The sequence below is a fragment of the Erythrolamprus reginae genome, chromosome 2 (assembly GCF_031021105.1).
Source record: "Erythrolamprus reginae isolate rEryReg1 chromosome 2, rEryReg1.hap1, whole genome shotgun sequence".
Taxonomy (NCBI): Eukaryota; Metazoa; Chordata; class Lepidosauria; order Squamata; family Dipsadidae; genus Erythrolamprus; species Erythrolamprus reginae.
In genome coordinates this window covers 159572842-159593297 of record NC_091951.1, presented here as the reverse complement: position 1 = coordinate 159593297, position 20456 = coordinate 159572842, and the positions used below count along the sequence as shown (strand labels likewise).

The window sequence follows — 20456 nt, the reverse complement described above, 5'->3', positions numbered from 1 at the left end:
GTACACATTCACACACATAGACACCATTTCTGCCTACTTACTTTGAAAATCAAAGAATAGCTGTAGTTCATACAGAAATGTTAAGGCAGCCGAGGCAGAGTATCCAAGCAGTACTTACCTTGTCTTCTTCTGGCCAAGAAAGGACAGCTACCATCTTGAAATTGTCTCCTCTCCCTCCCCATCCAGCCCCCAGGTTTCTTTCATGGCATCGAAACAATAGTAAACCCTAACGACCAAGGGCTTCTTCTGGCATTTACATTTTATTAACATTTATTTCATTAATTGTTTTACTCTTACATTACAATCGTCTGGTGATTCCTTTTAATTTTTCCTGAAAATAAATAGAGAAGTGAACTGTGTAAGCTGGATGCTTTCTGGAGTTTTGGTTAAACTTCATGATTGGATCACCATCTCAGATCTTTGCCAAAAAAAAGCAGAAAAAAAAGCACAGCTCTTCCTTTCAAAAACAAAGGCATTTGAAAGAAAGACTACCATAGCCTTACTTCTGGCTATGCAAGCTGAGAGGAAGCACAAGGAATCTTGTTCTTGAAATAATATAGGTTACAAAAAATAATAATCATATCCTCAATTTAATTGTAGGTTAAGTCAGTTATAAATGGATCCCAGACTCTGGCTTGATACTTAGGAGCACAATCAACTATTTAACCTTCCCTGAGTTAAATGCCACTTGGGGAGGGACAGGCATGGCAATTGGGGGGGGGGGGGAGGGAGAAGGGACAAAGATTAAATGACACCCGAATGAGCAAACTGGTGTATAAAATCACCACTTACTCCTTTCCATCACTAATTTTGCAGCTTGGGCAATGGTTCTCAGCTAGCAAACTATGCAGAAAGCAGGCTTCATAATGAGAACCAGGAGGTGGATTTTGCAAGCAAGACAATGCTCAGTTCCATCATAGAGAAGGTGAAGAGGATGGCTCCCTGCTCTTCACGGTTGCGAGACTTCACTTTCATGCTTCTCCACAGCTTTGTGGACCTCTGCCCTTGGAGCCAATGCCAGAAGTATTAACACAATTCAGGCACAATTCAGGCAAAATTCAAGGAAGGCCTTCTGATCTTAAGCTATTGAGGCCGTTTCCTACATGAGATTATTTCTCTTACGTTTGGCCAGATCATAGTCTCCGTAGTAGGGGGAATCAACCGTTCTTTGCAGTGATCACGTGCCCCTGTGGATATAAAAGTCCTGGACAGGTACAGAGCTTGCCACTGTGCAAGTGTCTGAAGCAGAGAAAGGACTTCTACATGGGCACTGGCCCTTAAGCCTGCTGCAAGTACCTACATCCATTAATAAGCTGATCAATAGCACTTCTGTAAAACAGAATTGGGGAGGGAGGGCGGATTTAAGGCAGTGGTACAATAAGTGAAATCTTTATTGTCTATGCAGAGGTAGCAGGGCATTTCTTGTGCTTAAGGGGTTCTACCATGAGTAAAAGGAGCAGAGGGTCACTGCTTAAGGATGGATAAAAGGGGAAGGTCTCTTGCCCTGTAATGCTTTTTCATGTAGCTACTCAGATGCACACCTGTTTTCCAACGAACCCCACAGAAACTGGAGTACTTTCCTGTTTTCCCTTCCACAGTGGCAGCCAACTCTATTATCTGCAGCATGAACATTCTCTCTTTCTCTCCCTTAAGATTCTCCTTAATTTTCCCCCCTCTTATTTCCGGCAGGACAATGAATGACAGAGACGGCCAGTGGCATACAGAGTGGAAAGATATGCGTGGACTATCCAAATCAGGCAACCTGCTAGCATGCAACTGCCAGGGCAGCACTAGGGAGGAAAAAACCAGGTAGCAGCCACAGGCTTTCTAGGAAGAACATGTGGAACGGTAGAGCACGTTCTGTATTCATTCCTGATTTAGAGGAAAACCCCATCCCTCTTCCGAGAAGAAGTTTAAACAACCAGAGAAGCAGTCGTTAGTAGTGGTAGTGGTGGCGGGTGTTGGAACTTGCTGAAAATTTAAATTCTCCTTTTCCAATAGTTCTTGGAAGTTCCATCTATGAAGAAGACCACGCTTCTCTCCCTCCCCCTCTGATGCTGAATCATCAGTAGCAAAGTCAGGAAGAAAAAAAAAAGTTCAAGTCACGGAGTTGCACAGCAGCAGCAGCAGCAGCAGCAGCCAACACTAACATTCAAGTCCTATTTTCACTATGTACATCATAGGTGAGGCATGGTTGTGCCTGCCAGAAGATGTCCAGCCCAGATAAAGCAGTCACACGCTGTTATCTGATTCGTTTCTCTACCGAGTACACAGAGATGTAGTAATCATTGCTTCCAACTGCCAGGTGAGGCTGAGGATAGAGAAGAAGAGAAGAAAAAAAAGTACATTATATACACAAAGAGAAATAGGGGCGTATTAATTCTGATTGGCCTTAGTTGGCAGCCAAAATTTCTGCTTAGCACTAACTTCCCTCCTCCCAGAAAGGGGAAGAGATTGATCCTGGGATACTGCAATATATGCCAACTGCCAAGGGCTTTATCTGCTACCACTGCTGAGACAATCCCTCCTTTTCCATCTCAGTGTGAATGGAGGGTGAATCTCATGCCTACAGTTCAATGCAGGCAGATTCAGAAAGCAGGGAGACAGCTAGCTGTTTTGTTGAAGAGAGGCGAAAAAATTGCTAGCAACTTCTCCAAAGTTTGAGGGAAAAGGTGGCATATGAAAAGCAAACAGATATACAATTCAGCCATGAGGTCGTCTAATCTATGGAAAGCCTCCTCTGGCTTTCCGTATATTAGACGGAAACTTCATCCACCTCACTAAATAAAATGGGCATCAGGCTGACTGAAAGACCAGGAATATTGACAAGTTCAGGTGGCTTCATTATTATGGACTGGATTTTACTTTCATTAGAAAAAAAAATGCACAAAAGTTGCTTATATTTTCACATGTTAATAAACACGTGTGAGTTTTTCCATTCAATAACATTTATGTCACATGTTTTTTGCTGAATTTGAAAATTAAGGGAGACTAGGATAGATCTATTTCGGCCTTATTTTGGCCTCATCAGCTAGCCATACCCACTGGGACTTGAACCTGCAACCTTTGCCTTGTAAGTCAGAGAATTATCCTCTAGGCTACAGTATCCAATCCCTTCAGCTTTGCACCAGGGAAGGGTTACATATTTTTGTGTCGAATCACCCTGGTGTATTGAAGGAACATCACAGCTCCTTATATATATTAATATTCACAGAATATTAATATATATATATATATATATTAATATTCTGTGCTGCTTTTTTTGTGTGCAAGTTTTCCTGGGACAGCATACAATACAGTAAAAGCACATCATAAGGACCTTAAAACCAAAATAATAATTGTAATGCTATTTATAAATTATCAAACTGTAATTAATGGTATGCCCTCTGGTTACCTTTACCAATCATGCTTTTAAAAACTTATTCAATTCTAGAAGAGGAGTTCTACATCAGAAAAAAGAGACTGACCCAGTGTGGATGAAAGGCTAGGCAGCTGATGGCACCTACTCTCTGGCCCATGAATCCATCATAATACTTGATATTGTTGATCAGCTCACCATGCCCATTGTAGATAGCAGTGAACTGATTCATAGAACCGCTGCAAAGTAAAACAGAACAATATTAATCTTCCAATAGCTAAGACTTAAAAGCAGACTTTTTCTACTCTGTTAATCTACCATGGATTCCAAAGACCTCTCATACCAGCCAAGTTGATTTTTTAAAAAAAACTTTGAATTTTCAACATAACTTCTTTCAAAAGCAACTTTGGAGCAAAAGATGGAGTTGCTCAACAAAAGTCACAGGTATAGGAATAGAACACGCAACTTCGGGATAGTCTGATTTGATAACTCAAGTAGCAAGCAGGCTGATGAAATTGGATATAGGACTATTCTCAATAAAGAAAATGGCTTCTTCAGCGAGTTGACCCAATATGAACAAAAGCCAAGATGCTGAATTTAAGGAAAAATTGAAGAGAAGTAACACAGCTACATGAAACAAAGGAAATAAAAATACATAAATAATTATATATTCTTTTTAAAATATATGGGCTGCAAAAAGGAGATGATTATTAGATAATAAAGAGATACATAAAACTCAGAAAAAGCTGCCATCCACTCATTGCCCAGATGTTTGCAATTCAGATAAAATATGCTTAATTAAGGGAAAGAAATTGAAGAATAAGATAATTATTTCCTTTGATTTCTGGAGCAACAAAAAGCTGCTTTGCTGAAAACCTTTAGACCTTACCATGCAAATAAGTTGGCTTGGGGGTGAAGGTCCAAAGCTGTTAATCCTTTGACTATCTGGAGGACCTTTACTGCTTCTGGCATTCTTGGGTCAAAGAAACGGACATCTCCATTTACGCTGCAGACAGATGAAGCAACAGACTGTTAATAATTTCTCCCAACGTGGTGAAGGGACTTTGTGTATCTCAGAAATTAGCATCCAATTAATCAACTGCAGAGTTAATGCTTAGTTTATCAACATTTCTCCTTTGCCTCGTTCATCCTTGTGAGCCTTTTACAGGAAATATCCACAAAGCTCGAGATAGTACAGAAATCAGCAGGAACATATTTGATTCAGCTCATTGGTATATATGGAAATAATGCATAAGATAGGGGTCATTTCATTTTTTATTTCTCCAACCATTTGTAATGACCCTGGGAGACAGGAGGCAGGCTTTCAACCTAGACAACTACTATGCCAAAAGTATTTCTGATCACAGAAACAAAGGGGAAGTGGAAAGTGTCTCAGAAGCGACCATCCCTAGTTTCCTAGAGAGTAAAAATAAAGAGGAGAAAAGCTACTTTCAGATTTGCAAGACTTGTTAATGTCACCTATAGAACTAATAATCGTGATTGTGCTTCTTACCTGGATTACAGATAGTCCTCAACCTATGATCTATCTGAAAAGGGACTTACGACCCGGATTCAAAGTTCTGGTGGTCAGCCCATGGTCACGTCTCTGCACTCTGGGTGCATTGATGGCTGTTTGGGGTGCCTCAAAGTCTGTGGTTTATAATGGTGTTTCTAAAAACTGGCTGTTATGTCTGTTTTTTGACAAAAATGACACTGCAGCAAACTATGGTTCGCTTAACAACAGTGCTGTTTGCATTTATGATCACACTGTTTGTAGCTACGATTGTGGTGCAAAAAATGTCATTTTATAACTGTTACAAATTACAACTGTAATGGGAAGGCTTCATTAAATTCGTAACTTGAAAACTGCCTGTATCTCATGGAACTTGCATCAATCTTTATTTCTATGGATTGAGATACCTTTTGCATGACAACTGTCTAGTCTGTGGCTTTTCCTCCTGTTCTCCCAAGAGCATTCCAACAGACTCTGTGTAAAGTCATCACAAAAAGCTGTTTGCCTATTTGTCTCGTCTCGGAAACAAAACTCAGTGAGTTCTGAGAGATGGCAACTGACATGGATCTAAATCATGAGATGGAACCATTTCCCCATCATATTTTATTTATTATTTATAAATGTATTGATTGATTTCATTCAGGAGTTAGGTCATTCAGGTTTTTTATGGTAAAGAGTGCAGTATTGCCAAGTTTATGAAATCTCAGGCTAGAGCACTAATTTCAGCTCAAGAGAAAACTTAAATCTCCCCATTTTTCGTCATAAGAAACTTTGTCTTGGCAAATTGTGAAGTCTTGTAAAAAGAGATTTTGATTAATTGGAGTAACTTAATTTAAAAGCATATCACAGACGGACAGCAGTAACTGAAAACATTTGTGACTTTTTTTAGAATGAATGATTTTGAAAGTGGAAAGAGTGTCATTCAGCTTATATAATAATTATCAAGAGATTCAAATTAAGATAGTTGGAATATTGAATATTGACCTCAGCCTCTCTCGCACTTACATTAAGAGAAATGACCACAAACAGCTGGAAAAAAGAAATCACCAAAAAGGCATCAATAAGCCTTAAATGTCAGTACAATAATTTAAATGCCAATATTGAGATGTAGCAGACAGTAATGGGAAATCGTTAGCTTGGTTGTTCAACCTGCTTTTCTTCAGACACATTAAGAACTCAGACTTTAAAGAACTGTACATGCTGCCAAGGGATTTGCCAAATACTGCAAACATATTTAGAAATGGAGAGGGATAGTCTTGGAGCCCTTGGGGTGTTACCTGTCCCAGTTCTGCGGTTAGAGACATCTCAAGGGATGTTTCCTCCAGCCTAGCAAATTTTGAGATGTGTGGACTTCAGCTGTCTGGAGAATTCTGGGAATTGAAGTCCACACATGTTAAAGTTGCCAAATTTGAAAAATAGTGTTCTAGCAGAAGACAAGTAAAGGTGCGATAGACTACTTCCATTTAATAAGTCTAGGAAAATCTGAATGGGTGATGGTAGGTTAGGAAGGGAAAGGAAGAGAAAAAAAAAGATGGAAAGGAAGACAATTATAATATGTGAAACAGAAAAAAAGAGAGATGATCTAATCCCCTGTTGGAAACCAAACACTCTAAATTAAATACATGGATTGTTTTTCATACAAGGAGAAACAATGTAATTCCTAAGGTATATTATTAAGTTTCTCATATCAAACAATTGCTAAAACAATATTTTAATTGTTTGTGAGCCACTGTTTTTGCAGCTGTGAAAAGGGAAGGAAACTGCCAATAATTTTGCCAACATCAATGGCCTTAAACATGCAGAACTCTCTATTTGGCATTACAGGGTCAGCCTTCCAATTTTTTGACTTTATTACTTTGGGTAAGTTTAGCAACCATATCTCTGGTGCCCTTATTGCACATAGAAAGGTAAAAATAAGTTGATTTTTTTTTTTTAAACCCACTATAGCACCCTCTTCATGTGATTCAGAAATGTGTAGATTCTGATTTTAACCCTTTTATGAAACTAGATTAATCAATGCAATTAATTAATGCAATAAGTATTTTTTAATTTTTTTTAAAAAAAAATATGTATGAAGTCCAGAGTATGAAGGAACTTTCTATCATTTGAATTTCATGCATATCTTTTAGGGGCTGTAGAATTGTGAGTGTAGGTTGACTTTTCAAGAATTACATTTGGGGATGGGGTTGTTACTCATTTCAATCATTTTTTTAGGATTTTCTCTTGTTGAATAAACAATACCTTGCAGATGACCCTCACTCTGTCAAAGAGCTTGGAATGCTCATATCAAATGACCTAAGTGCCAAAGCCCACTGCAACAACATTGGCAAAAAGGCTTCAAGAGTTGTTAACCTAATCTTACATAGCTTCTTCTCCAGTAATATCACAGTACTAACCAGAGCATGCAAAACATTCGCCAGACCAATCCTGAATACAGCTCATCTGTCTGGAACCCACACCGCGTATCCAATATAAATACATTAGAAAGTGTCCAGAGATATTTCACTAGAAGAACCCTCCACTCCTCTACTCGCAACAGAATACCTTACGCAACCAGACTTGAAACCCTGGGCTTAGAAAGCTTAGAACTATGTCGCCTTTGGCACAATCTAAGCATAGCTCATAAAAGTATCTGCTACAACGTCCTTGCTGTCAATGACTACTTCAGCTTCAATCACAACAATACACGAGCATACAACAGATACAAATTCAAAGTGAACCACCCCAAACTTTACTGCAGAAAATATGACTTTAGCAACAGTTAGTTAATGCTTGCAATTCACTACCTTTTGGGGGGTTCGTGGTTTCATCACCAACCCCCCAAAGCTTTACCTTTAGACTGTACACTGTTGACCTCACCTAATTCCTAAGAGGTCAGTAAGGGGTGTGTATAAGCATACAAGCATGCCTACCGTCCTTGTCCTAATGTTCCCTCTTATCTTATGTATATAAATCTATGTATATTATAAAAACGTACTTGACAAAATAAATAAATAAATAATAAAGTGTACTAATGCATGGAGGAACTCCAAGGGTTTTAATAGCAATAGTGCATTGACACAGAAGAAAAATGGCACTCTAATAATAGGATGAATGATGGAAGGACAAATATTGGATTCTTTGTGCACAGATCAGTAGGAAGCTGATGGTAAACTGCTTGAAGGCTGAGAGCATATACTGTAATTCCTTTTTACCTGAAAAATAAACCATGGTCTAAGCCAGCTTTTCTTAAGCTTGTTGATCTCTAGTTTTGTTGGACTATATGTTCCTATCATTCTAGCCAGCAAATGGCATTGATCACACTGTCTGCAAATGATGGAAGACACGGTCAACCAGAACGGGAGGCGTTCAAATTGAGCAAGGCTTTGTAAAGAAAAAAGAAAAAAACTTCACACTGATGAAAAAAAAAATTGTATTTTTCAGCCACGTAATTAGAAAAGCCAGTTGCCAGTAATCAATCCTATGAAATGAAGGTCACATACAGTGGTGGGTTCCTCCTAGTTTGGACCGAATTGCCCAAACTGGTAGCAACCCTCTGGTGATGTCACTTAACTGGATTGTGCACCACCATCATTTTTTGTTGCTCTGCTGCTTGAAAAAGGACCCTCTTGCCCACCCCTGGGTTAATACTGATTTTATTTCTTTGCTTGAAGCACAGCTGATCAGCTCTTCAGCTGTGTTTCCAGCTGATTCCAGCTACTGAGTATGCACGGAAGCCTAATTAAACGTGGGGACACACATGCACAATACATTGCAATGTGAACCAGTGAAGAACGTAAGTGGAATCCACCCCTGGCTGCAACAAGAAGATGCCCCAGCTTTCACACCTGATGTTAAGCTACCAGTGGTGTTGCAACATTATCACGTAGCATCCCTGCCCTACAGAAAGAACAGGAGCACTAAAGTAGAGTGGAGTGGGGAGAAGCAACATAGATGTAGGATGTAGATTTTTATTCAAAAATAATAATTTGAACCATGTATGGTCATGCAGGCAGCTTTCTCCAGCCGGGGTGCCCAGCAACACTCATTCTCGTCTGGCTGGCTGGCTCCCTCCTATCAGTAGCAGCAGCACCCATCCCCCCCCCGGCCCTACTTGCCGATGTCCTCACCACCCGGACTCAGCAAAGCCAGCTGAAGGAGGGACTCTATCACTCTGAGAAAGAAGGGTGGAAGTGCCTGATGGGCACCATCGTCTGGTCCAGGACGGGCAGGGCCAAACTTCCTCTTCGGCGATGAGAAACACACGAGCGATTGCCAACTGCGCGGCTTCGAAAAATGCTGTGCGGCAGTTTTCTAATGGCTGCGCAGCCTTGCAGCCTCGCAGCTTAGAGGGAACAGTGACCATGAGTACCACCCAACTATTTGATTAAAATATTTATACTGGTACACTGTACCACATTCACCACATGAGCAGCAAAGTGATTACAGAAATGAGTCAATGTTTATATTTCTAGTGCCCTGGCACTTTTTAAAATAACCTGCACAAGTGAGTGCCTTTGTCTCTTCCATGTTTACAGGGAGTGAGATCTTTATTTGTTATGCTAAAATGGTGCAGCTCCAGCATTGTCAGTTCTTCAAAAAACTACAAAAGCTTCCTGAGTGGCAAAATATTTTGAATTTCAAACTACCTCTTTGGAGGTTGAAATATTGGCCTTGAGTTCACAAAGGCTTGTTTCAAATCTCTTGGAAGTGTCACATGCTGAAAAAAATCTCTGTTCAGGCTTGGCCATTTCCACCTCAAAACCCTTTTGGGAACGAATGGCTTGGAACACCTGCAGTGAATCTGAAGCAGAGCATTTCAAGCACAAACCATTTGGACTGCAAAACATTTTGCACACTCCTACACAGGAATCTCTCCATGCCTTGTAACCGATGAATGGCTTGCCTCTGTAACAATATAAATATAAATAGAGATTTCTGCACTGGAAGTAGTGGACAATTGTAATCTGCTACCGTAGCAACATATAACTGAGTGTTCCGATTAGATTCAAACCATCTTAAAGAAAGAAATCATTCCAATAAAGGATTCTGTATCTGCTACAGTTGCTTTTACTGCCTCCCCTTTTTTTACATCTGTCGCTGCAATCAATAAAAACAGAAATTCTGTCACTAAAGTTGACTCTCACTCTTAAGGCTACATTTGTACTAAAATAATTGACAACTCTTTTCGAAAAGGCTTACTGGGATAAGGCAATATTGAGATTCTCAAATTACTTTCAAGGAATTCTGGTAATTGTAGTGCTTGAGACTTAGATACCGTGTTTAAAAAAACCTGAAATATCTACCTACTGTTGAAAAACAAAAGTAATTGTGAGTAATTTTTTGGAGAAGGGCGGCATACAAATTCGGAGAAGGAGTTTTCAGAGAAGGGCGGTATACAAATCTAAATAATAATAATAATAATAATAATAATAATAATAATAATAATAATAATAATGCAGACAGTGGAAGAAGAGAAGCATGCATTAGCTGACTATGTGAAGGACAGCAAAGAGTCAGCATTGATGGAGGTCAACAATAGGAAGCTTCTCAAGGTGAAGCAAACTAAGGACCAGTACAGAAAAACTGTAACTCAATGCCGTATGGACAGTTGGCGGAACAAAGCATTGCATGGCCAGTTCTTGGAGAAGATTGAAGGCAAAGTGGATAAGGAAAAGACCTGGTCATGGCTTACAAGTGGAACACTCAAAAAGGAGACAGAAGGACTAATACTGGCGGCACAAGAACAGGCCATTAGAACAAATGCTGTCAAAGCCAGAATTGAAAAATCAACAGACAATCCAAAGTCCAGACTCTGTAAAGAAACAGATGAAACAATCAATCACATACTTAGCTGCTGCAAAAAGATCACACAGCATAGACATGATGCTGTGGCACAGATGATCCACTGGAACTTGTGCCGGAACTACTATTTACCAGTGGCAAAGAACTGGTGGGATCATAAGCCTGAAAAAGTGGTCGAAAATGAGCAAGCAAAACTACTGTGGGACTTCCGACTGACCGAATTCTGAAGCATAACACACCAGACATCCTGATTGTGGAAAAAAAGAAAGTATGGATCATCGACATCGCAATCCCAGGGGACAGCAGAATTGAGGAGAAGCAGCTAGAGAAATTAGTGAAATACGAAGATCTAAAAATCGAGCTACAACAACTCTGGCATAAGCCAGTGAAAGTGGTCCCAGTGGTACTTGGCACGCTGGGCACAGGGTCAAAGGATCTCAGTGGACATTTGAAAACCATTGGAATTGACAAAATCTCCATCTGTCAATTGCAAAAGGCAGCTTTACTGGGATCGGCAAACATAATTCGCCGCTACATCACGCAGTCCTAGGTGCTTGGGAAGCGCCCGACTGGTGATGGAATACGAAATCCAGCATAGTGATCTTGTTTGCTGTGTTGTATTGACATAATAATAATAATAATAATAATAATAATAATAATAATAATAATAATAATAATAATAATAAAAAAAATACAAAACCCAGCATATAGTGATCTCGTTTGCTGTGTTATATTGACATAATAATAATTTATTCCAAGTCAAAGGAATGTGATTTTTAGATTTGTTTCACAGGCAGAAGAAAAGATACAACAATATTTGTTTATCTACAACTGCTGTCATTTTCTATGCCTTTTCTTGCTACAGCTATAAAAGCAGGATGTGTGGAAAGAAAAAGAGATGTCCCCAGATCCCACAAGAAGTAAACAGACACTCAAGCTGCTCAGTGCTTCTCTTGCAGACAGATCATGCCTCTGAAGTTAGAACTGACCATGCTCTACCTATGAAGGAAAGGGGAAAGAGGAGAGGGGTGGTATGATGATTGTTTTTCTCTGTATACAGTACTTTTCTGTTATATAGATCTCTAATTAACCTTTTGCTGTCTTCTGAATTAATAAATGTCCATATTCACGATCTTATGTTTTCCTGGCTATGAATCTATGATCTTTAAACGTTGTTGCTCAACCAGTGCAACTATAATATCCTTCCATAAAGGGGTGGATGTAAACTCCCAGGATTGCAGGGTGAATAACGTGAAGACTATCGTTAAGTTGCTTAACAAGGAAATTTCAGCCTCTCCCCTGACATGAAAGTTTCCCTAAATTATATTATTCATCCAGGCTCAGAGATGCTGCATGTACCTAATAGGACCAAACCTCAAATCTGGGCAAGGGGATTTTCCTGCTTTAGACAGTGGTATTTCTTCCTTGAAAGATCAGTTGTGCGGTTTGGGGGTCTTTGGGGACCTAGTGGGTTCCCAAGTTCTGCCCAAGAAGAAAGCTCCCCTGGCATCAGCCGCTCTTTTGGGAGCAGCTCTTGTGTTACCAGTTTTCTCCTTTGACTCTGGAAGACATCTGTACTTTTCAGCTGTGCTCTTCTTTAAGATCAAATTAATAAATTATTTTTACAGCTTAGCCTTTCTCCTGGAGGGGCTATGTGTTTTTGTTTGCTTGCTTTTAATGCTGAAGCTGTGATTTGTTTTGCCAGTTTAGACTGTTTTTGATTTGTGACTACTATATTGTTTCATACTATTACATATTTTATTTGGATGTTCATTATTCTTTATTGAATTTTTGCTAGACGCCAGCATGGGCTGGCTTTGTTGGGACCATGCGGGATACAAGTATACTAAATAAATAATCAGCAATGGATATATAAGGAGGCACAGGGGCTTAGTCCTGGGATGACAGAAATTAAGCCACACATCTTTTAGGCAATATTAGCTGATAGTCAGCTCCTGTACTGCTACTGACTTACACTGGGAAGCTCCAGGCTTTCTCTAGTATTAGCCAGCACACTATTACTGGGTTTGCACAACAGATTTAACCTAGTGATCGTATCTGCTTATTTCCTTGATTTGCAAAATACATTTCTAGCTTGCCTTTCCTCTGGGGCACCTGATTCAATATATATTCACAAAGCTTATGTGCTTTCCATTCTATATACCAATTAGCCTGAGGTCTCCTTAGCTTCAGAAAATTTGCTGTATCAAAAGCCTTCATGGCTTGCCTGGATTCCATTCTCTTGGCAAAACAAACTAAACAGCATGTTACTGAAGATAATGGGAAAATTATATGGGAGTCAACAGATACCCTGTTCCAAGGAAGATTTGAATACCTTCTGAATCTGAATGAGAAATCCTATTGCTGAAAATTCTTGACACCTACCCAATATCAGTGGAGGTTAATTCAGAATCAATTCAGAATCAAGGCTTTTAGGAAACTGCACAGGGACTTCCAGGTGAACCGAAGCAAAAGCAGAGATAATGACCATGGCAAAGACCAAGGAACTGGTGAGTAGACCTGCTCCTTGGAACCTCCCTGGATAAAGAGAGGATGAGAGATTGCCTAAATGTGTTCTGGGTGGCTGCTCCTGATGAGGAGACTGCAGGATACCACTTTTGTGTGAGTTTGAGTACGGGTAGACAAAGGGATCAGTGAACGTGCTCCCAAGCATAGCAGAACCTGTTAAAAGACACTAAGCTCGTAAACCTCACTTTCTAATCACTTTTGGAAATTGTCTATTAACTATCTGAAAAGACCTTAGGAACAACAAGTCTGAAAAATCTATTAGGTGAGTTTGTTCAACTCTGAAGAAAAGAATGAAAAAAATTGTAACTTAAAGAATTTGAAATAAACACAAAAAGCTAAATAATAATTTGATCTAAGAAAGTTGTAAATTGATTAAGGCTCTAGATACATTTGGAGTGCTGACCTTTACTTATAAGGTTTTGAAATTACTGTAATTACTGTATTTAAAAAAACAGCTTTCATAGAAAACAGATTTATTTTGGCTAACCTGGCTATTGTAAGTCATAAAAAGATATGTAAGTCACTTTATAATTTCAGAAACTTGACATTAAGAGACTAAAGATTCTAAACAGAAGGGGGAAAAACATATAAGTCTGTTCTTGATATTGGTTAGTACTTATAAAATGATACAAAACATTATTGTATTGCAAACTTTAAAGGAGATCTTTGAAGAATGGAGCCACAAACAAGTAACAACAATATCAACAACTGTCCTGTGGAATATTTGCCAGTTAGCTTGGGGCTCCAATGGGGGAGCATCACAATGGAAGCAGTTGATCAAACGATTTATCCCAACTACCCTCACATGCTGCTCCCACCTTCCCTATCTTTTAATTGGGCTGTGAATTTAATTTAATTTAAATAAATTAAAACAAAACTAATTGATGTTTTTAGTTTACATAGTTTTTATCTTTTATGACTGTAACCCTCCCGGAGTTACCTTGACGTAAAATGGGCGGCCTACACATTTTATCAACAAACAAACAATTTCAGTAATAATATCTTCATCTATGGATAGATCTATGTCCAAAAGCTGTTAATGAAGGAATGAGAGCTGTGGAACACATTTTATCTTTGAAAACAGAAAAAGTATAGAAAATAGAGCTACAGATGACATCAAGGAAATGATTTGGAACAGTACAAAAGAAACTGGCTGAAGTTTTAAAAATAAGTACAGTAGTTTGTAATAGATTTTCTTATTGGATCTACAAAAGAGGCTTGTCAAAACCTTGAAGAAATCTGTGAGATGGGATAAAGAACTGAAGAGAAATCAAATCCTATGACAATATTTGATTGAATTAAAGATTGTTAGAAGTAAAAAGAAGTGATATAAGGTTAGTTTATTTGATCATGTTAAAACAAAACTTTTTTCCATTAGGTTTTAGATTTTATGGACTTTTTGCTGACCGACCCCAGAATGGAAATATTGAAGCTTTATAGATTTGCTTATGAAGAGATGGGATATGGGACGAAGAGATATCTATTTGCAACATCATAGTTTGTGAAGAGTTATTAATTTTTTAAATACTTATTGTGATGAAGGTTAGAAGTCACTTCTTTATACAATATATTCCTGTCTTTTTATTATTCTTTTCTTTTTCTTGTTTTTCTTTTTCCTGCAGTTATTATTTTTTCTATTCTTATCTCTTTCTGCAAGTTTTGTTCATATTAATTTTTACTATCATAATCAAAATTCTTAATAAAATTATATTCCTAAAAAGGAAACTATCACCCAGAACCTCACATCCTCTAAATTAAAAGTGTTTTACTTTATTCCTTGGAAAAATAAAGATGACAGACTTTGCTACCCAACAGCAGTTGTGGGGAAGTATTACATCACAGAGAATTTATATGCTTTCTTAACCTAAAGAAGAATCTTTCTGAAAAAACAAAAACAAATGGCAATATATAGGCAATAAATTATATTCTGCTGTCCTGTGAATGGAGCACTTAATAGAGAAAGTGCTCTCACATCATATTTATTGAGAAGAAGAAATGGATTTATACACAAAAATTTGCTACACAGGGAAATAATTTCGCCTAGCTATAAACTCAGAACATGCAATGAAATCCCTCCCACTGTTTCTTTTTAAAGTTTCCTTTCTTGCTAGTAAAAGATTTGTCATCTTGTAGTTAAGATAAAGGGTGAGGAATGAGGTTCAAGCCCATATTATGCCATAGAAGGTTAACTGGCAGACAACCCAGTCTTTTGCAGTGGTGGGATTGAAAAAAATTAGCAACCAATTTGCTGCCCGAGTGCAGGGTGAACGTAGGCATGACCTACTTGGTCTTCTGTACCACAGCGGGCGGGGGAGGCTGTTCACCCTACCCAGGTTTCAGAGGCTTTCCTAGAGCCTCTAGGAGGATGCAAATTGCTTCTCCCAGGCACAAGAGGCCCTCTGGAGGCCGGAAACAGGGCTGGTTTCCAGACTTCTTGTAGGCCTGTTTTTTGCCCTCCAAAGCTCCAGAGGCTTTCCTGGAGCCTTCAGGAATGGCTTCCCCCAGGTCTGGAGGCTGGAAACAAGCCTGTTTCCAGTAGGTCCATTTTTCACCCTCTAAGTTTGCAGAGTCTTTCCTGGAGCGTCCAGGAGGGCAAAAGCGGCCTCCCCCGGGCACCAGTGGCCCTCTGGAGACCAAAAATAGGCCCATTTCCCAACTTCCAGTAAGCCCGTTTTTCGCCCTCTGAGAACCTCCATGCGGGACCAGCACTTACCTAGCATCCAAAACGGGTTGCATGGGGACTCCTGGGAGGGGTGGACGGGGTCAGTCAGTCCTTTAAACAACTGGTTCGGCAAACCAGATTAAAATTAACATCCAGTTCAAACGAACCAGCCCCAATCTGCTGAATCCCAACCCTGGTCTGTTGCCTTGGTTCATGAAAGAAAGGGAACTTACAGATCAAATGAACTAATTACTTCTTTTGGCTAGGAAGAATTACCCAATTCTTCCCTTTTGCTTCAGCATCAGGGAAAAAAAACTGGTTAAAGTGGAGGATTATTCCTTTTACAGTTTTCAAAATGAGAGTTGTCAGCTCAGATTTCTTCCTCATTCTCCCCTTAAGGATAAAGAAAGACTTGGCCCCATTTCCAGCCTTGTCAATTGCAATACTGATGTATCTGTCCTGTGGCAGTCTAAAAGGTTTAACTGGAAAATCTTTTCTCTTGGATTTAGGTGCACCCTCTTACAAATACTGCTCTCCTCCCTGTATACAACTAGTTCTTGACATACAACAGTTCATTTAGTGACCGTTCCAAGTTACAACAACACTGGAAAAAGTTACTCAGGATTGTTTTCTACACTTACGACCGTTGCAGCACCCCATGGTCACATGATCAAAAATTGGAAACTTGACCACTCATATTTATGACAGATGCAGTATCCTGCGGTCATGTGGTCACTTTTCGCGACTTTTTGATGTTCAAAATTAATGGGGAAGCCAGATTCACTTAAGCACCATCTTAATAACTTAACAACTTGGTTATAACAAATACTTGGTTATGATCTTTAAAGCCCTACATGGCATTGGACCAGAGTACCTCCGGAACCACCTGCTACCGCACGAATCCCAGTGACCGATAAGGTCCCACAGAGTTGGCCTTCTCCGGGTCCCGTCGACTAAACAATGTCGTCTGGCGGGCCCCAGGGGAAGAGCCTTCTCTGTGGTGGCCCCGGCCCTCTGGAATCAACTCCCCCCGGAGATTAGAACTCCTCCCACCCTCCTTGTCTTCCGTAAACTACTCAAGATCCACCTATACCGCCAGGCATGGGAGATTTGAGACATCTTTCCCCCAGGCTCCTTATAATTTATGTTTGGTATGTATGTGTTGTTTGGTTTTTTAATTATGATAGGGTTTTTAGTTTTTTTTAATATTAGATTTGTGCCATTATAATATTGTTTTTATCATTGTTGTGAGCCGCCCCGAGTCTTCGGAGAGGGGCGGCATACAAATCTAATAAATTGAATTGAATTGAACTTCAGCAATTCACTTAACAACAGTGGCAAGAAAGGCCGTCAAATGAAGTAAAACTCACTTAACAACTGTCTCACTCAGCGACAGAAATGTTGGGCTCAACTGTAGTTGTAAGTTGATGGTTACCTGTAATTTGGCTCTCCAATCTTAGATAAGACTGATAATTAGCTGCAGAACTGTACAATTTTGTCAAGTGAGTAGAGTTTGCCCTAATCAATGTTCAAAAACATTGTCCTCAGGAAAAAGCCTTTCCTTTTGCCACTCTAAGCTCGAATCACGAGTTAATTGGTGGATAGAAATGCCAAAGTAAAGAGCTCAAACCTCATTGCTGTTTAAATACTGGAGACAGCTTTTCAAACAAGAGTGCCCAAAATAATGTTTTAGCAGGAAAATGTCACATAAATATTCAGAGGTTCTTGTTCCTTTTCATTTACTCCATTTTTTTTACCTGACACTCATGATGTTGCCTTCAGGATGTTTCTGCAAATATGCCTTCACCACCCAGGCTGTGTGCTCTCGATAGGTCATCACACGGCTGCAAGTGAAAAGGAGAAATTCTGAAAATAAGATGCTGGAGAAAACTTTGAAGCTGCTTACAAGGAGAACCATTTGCTCCCTGGGATGGCTTGACCACAGAAGTGAAGCTGTAAGCCACTGAAGGAGAGCTGGCACATTAAGACATCCCTCTTCCTTCAGTTGCTCATTTCAGCAGGCTTGATAGATGCAGCAAAAGAGGAAACGGAGTCAGAAGAAAAGATAGACAACAACCATGCCCTACGTGGATGTGATTTAAACCCTGCCTTGCACAATAAAGTAATAGGAGCTCATCTGTAATTTAATGCTCGAAGTAATCTATTTCATGTTTATTTCAGGCAAGGGAAACATTCACATAACATTGCTCTATCTTTTATGTTAACAAAAATATTTTTGGTTAAAAAACCCGCACCCATAGCATTTGTTTCTCATTCCTTCTTTCCTTCCTTCCTTCCTTCCTTCCTTCCTTCCTTCCTTCCTTCCTTCCTTCCTTCCTTCCTTCCTGCCTGCCTGCCTGCCTGCCTGCCTGCCTGCCTGCCTGCCTGCCTTCTGCTGTGGTTGGCTCTGGAACAGCTCCTGCCCCAAGGACTGGGGGGGTGGATGTGGGTGAATCCTCTCAGGGTCAGAGGCCAGTTTTATTGCCAACTGCTTCTGACAGCAAAGTGTCTGAAGCAGATAGTGGAAGTGAAATGGGATCCTCAGAGGGGGTAATGGCAGACAGCCCATTAGGTAGTCGCCCCCTAAGTGATTCATCATCATTATCATCACTGGATTCGGAAGAAGAGACATTCATTGATGTACGGAGGCGCAGGGCATTGTCTAGGAAAGAGCGACTGCGTAAATACTACAGGAAATATGGTAGATTACCTGTGGCCGGGTGTAATTAGACTAATTGGGGCTGCTGTTAAATAGTCAGTGTTTTGGCCTCTGGGTGTGGAAGTTTATCGTTCAGTTTTCGTTTATCGTTTATCATTCAGGATTCTACTCCCTTTGAACTGTTTTTAGGACTTTTGAACTAAACCATAGTCAAGTTTGTGACTTTGTGAATTCTTGAAGGAGAGTGGCTGTGACATCTTCACAGCTGCTTGTTATCTGCTTTGTGTTTGTTTATTGTTCTTCACAGCACTTAATGTGGTTGCTTTGAAGGTGAGCATTTTGCCTGACTAAAAGTGTGTGTGGCCCCTCTTTTACTTTTGATAAAAAACATTGTTATTGACTTACAACTGTGTGTGTCTGAATTCCTACCTTTGAACTTAATTGAAGGCTTGTGCCGAGAAGCCCGGCAGAACACCCACCTCCCTTCCTTCCTTCCTTCCTTCCTTCCTTCCTATCCATCCATCTTACAGGATGTATGTTATATATACATACTACTGTATGTTGTTAAAATTCAATCAAGCTTAAGATGTATACTGCCCAAAAAAATAAAGGGAAGACTCAAATAACACATCCTAGATCTGAATGAATGAAATATTCTCATTGAATATTTCATTTGCACAACTATTCCATTTGCACAACAGCATGTGAAATTGATTGTCAATCAGTGTTGCTTCCTAAGTGGACAGTTTGATTTCACAGAAGTTTGATTTACTTGGAGTTATATTCTGTTGTTTAAGTGTTCCCTTTATTTTTTTGAGCAGTGTATATGGAAAGGGAGAAGAGGAAAATAGTCTTAGCATCTGATGGTAATCTGTGGAACACTGCAATAATGCCTAGCCGCTCAGCCAACCAGTAGAGTCAGAACAAATAAAAGGTTCCCTTGTTAATGGGAGGAATGAGGTGACTATCTTACCATTCACTTAGAGCCATCCGTCGGTCATAAACCCGAATGGAGCCATCTCCAAGCCCTGCTACAATGAGCGAACGATGAGAATCGCAGGACAAACTGGTGACACAGCTGTCAGCCCCCGTGGGAATATCCTAAAACATTAAAATAACAATTCAAAGCTGCAATCTTTCTGGCCATATATTTTATTTATTTCAAAAAGTCTCTTAAAGCAGATGCAAGCATGTAAATTCACAGAAGATAATTAAAAAAAAATCACAACTAAACCACATCATACATATAGTATCATGATTAGTGTTGGGCGAACTCAACAAAGTTCGGGTTCGGCGAACTCACCCGAACTTTGCCGTGAAGTTCAGGTGAGTTCGCCGAACCCAAGTAGCAGCAAGCCGCTGCGGCGTCCTTTTCTGTAAAAATAAACAAGGAGGTGTGGAATTCCCCACCTCCTTTTGCTTCCTTTTATTTTTACAGAAAAGGATGCTGCAGCGGCGCCACAAGCAAAAGTAGGTGGGGAATCCCACAATGGGATTCCGGGGGCAAGGCTTTGACGTCACAGAGACTACTTCCTGGCCGGCTGAAACGGGGAGGAAGGAGTCTCCGTGACATCAAAGCCCCGCCCCTGGAATCCCCTTCGTGGGATTCCCCACCTCCTTTTGCTTGTGGCGCTGCAAGCAAAAGGTGGTGGGAAATCCCATAGTGGGATTCCCCACTCTCCTACCAGGCGTCGTCGTTTCACGGTGTTCGAGCGAACGCTGAACCTGAACTTTTAAAAAAGTTCGGGTTCTGCATGCCAAACACTGCAAAGTTTGGCACGAACTCGAACTTTGCAAGTTCGGTTCGCCCAACACTAATCATGATGAAATATTTTAAAAAGAGGCAGAGCATAAAATAGGATTTATCACCCATTTTAAGCTTGACAAACCTTGAGTGGAATAAAATTCACACATGAGGGATTACTGCTAATGTAATTGTTCTTATTAATGG

The 20456-nt window shown here is 39.9% G+C and overlaps 1 protein-coding gene across 2 annotated transcripts in view; it reads right to left on the bottom strand.

The window, feature by feature from the left end:
• Positions 1-241: 241 nt before the first annotated feature.
• Positions 242-20456, bottom strand: part of RPTOR (regulatory associated protein of MTOR complex 1) — a 494232-nt gene continuing 474017 nt past the window's right edge. For both annotated transcript variants that reach the window (XM_070740207.1, XM_070740208.1), the window contains 5 exons: positions 19479-19606; positions 17604-17690; positions 4248-4364; positions 3468-3597; positions 242-2311 (listed from right to left, as the gene is read on the bottom strand). In XM_070740207.1, the coding sequence (XP_070596308.1) occupies positions 2243-2311; positions 3468-3597; positions 4248-4364; positions 17604-17690; positions 19479-19606 (531 nt within the window). In that variant the 3' untranslated portion in view covers positions 242-2242. The remainder of the gene's footprint in view (positions 2312-3467; positions 3598-4247; positions 4365-17603; positions 17691-19478; positions 19607-20456) is intronic.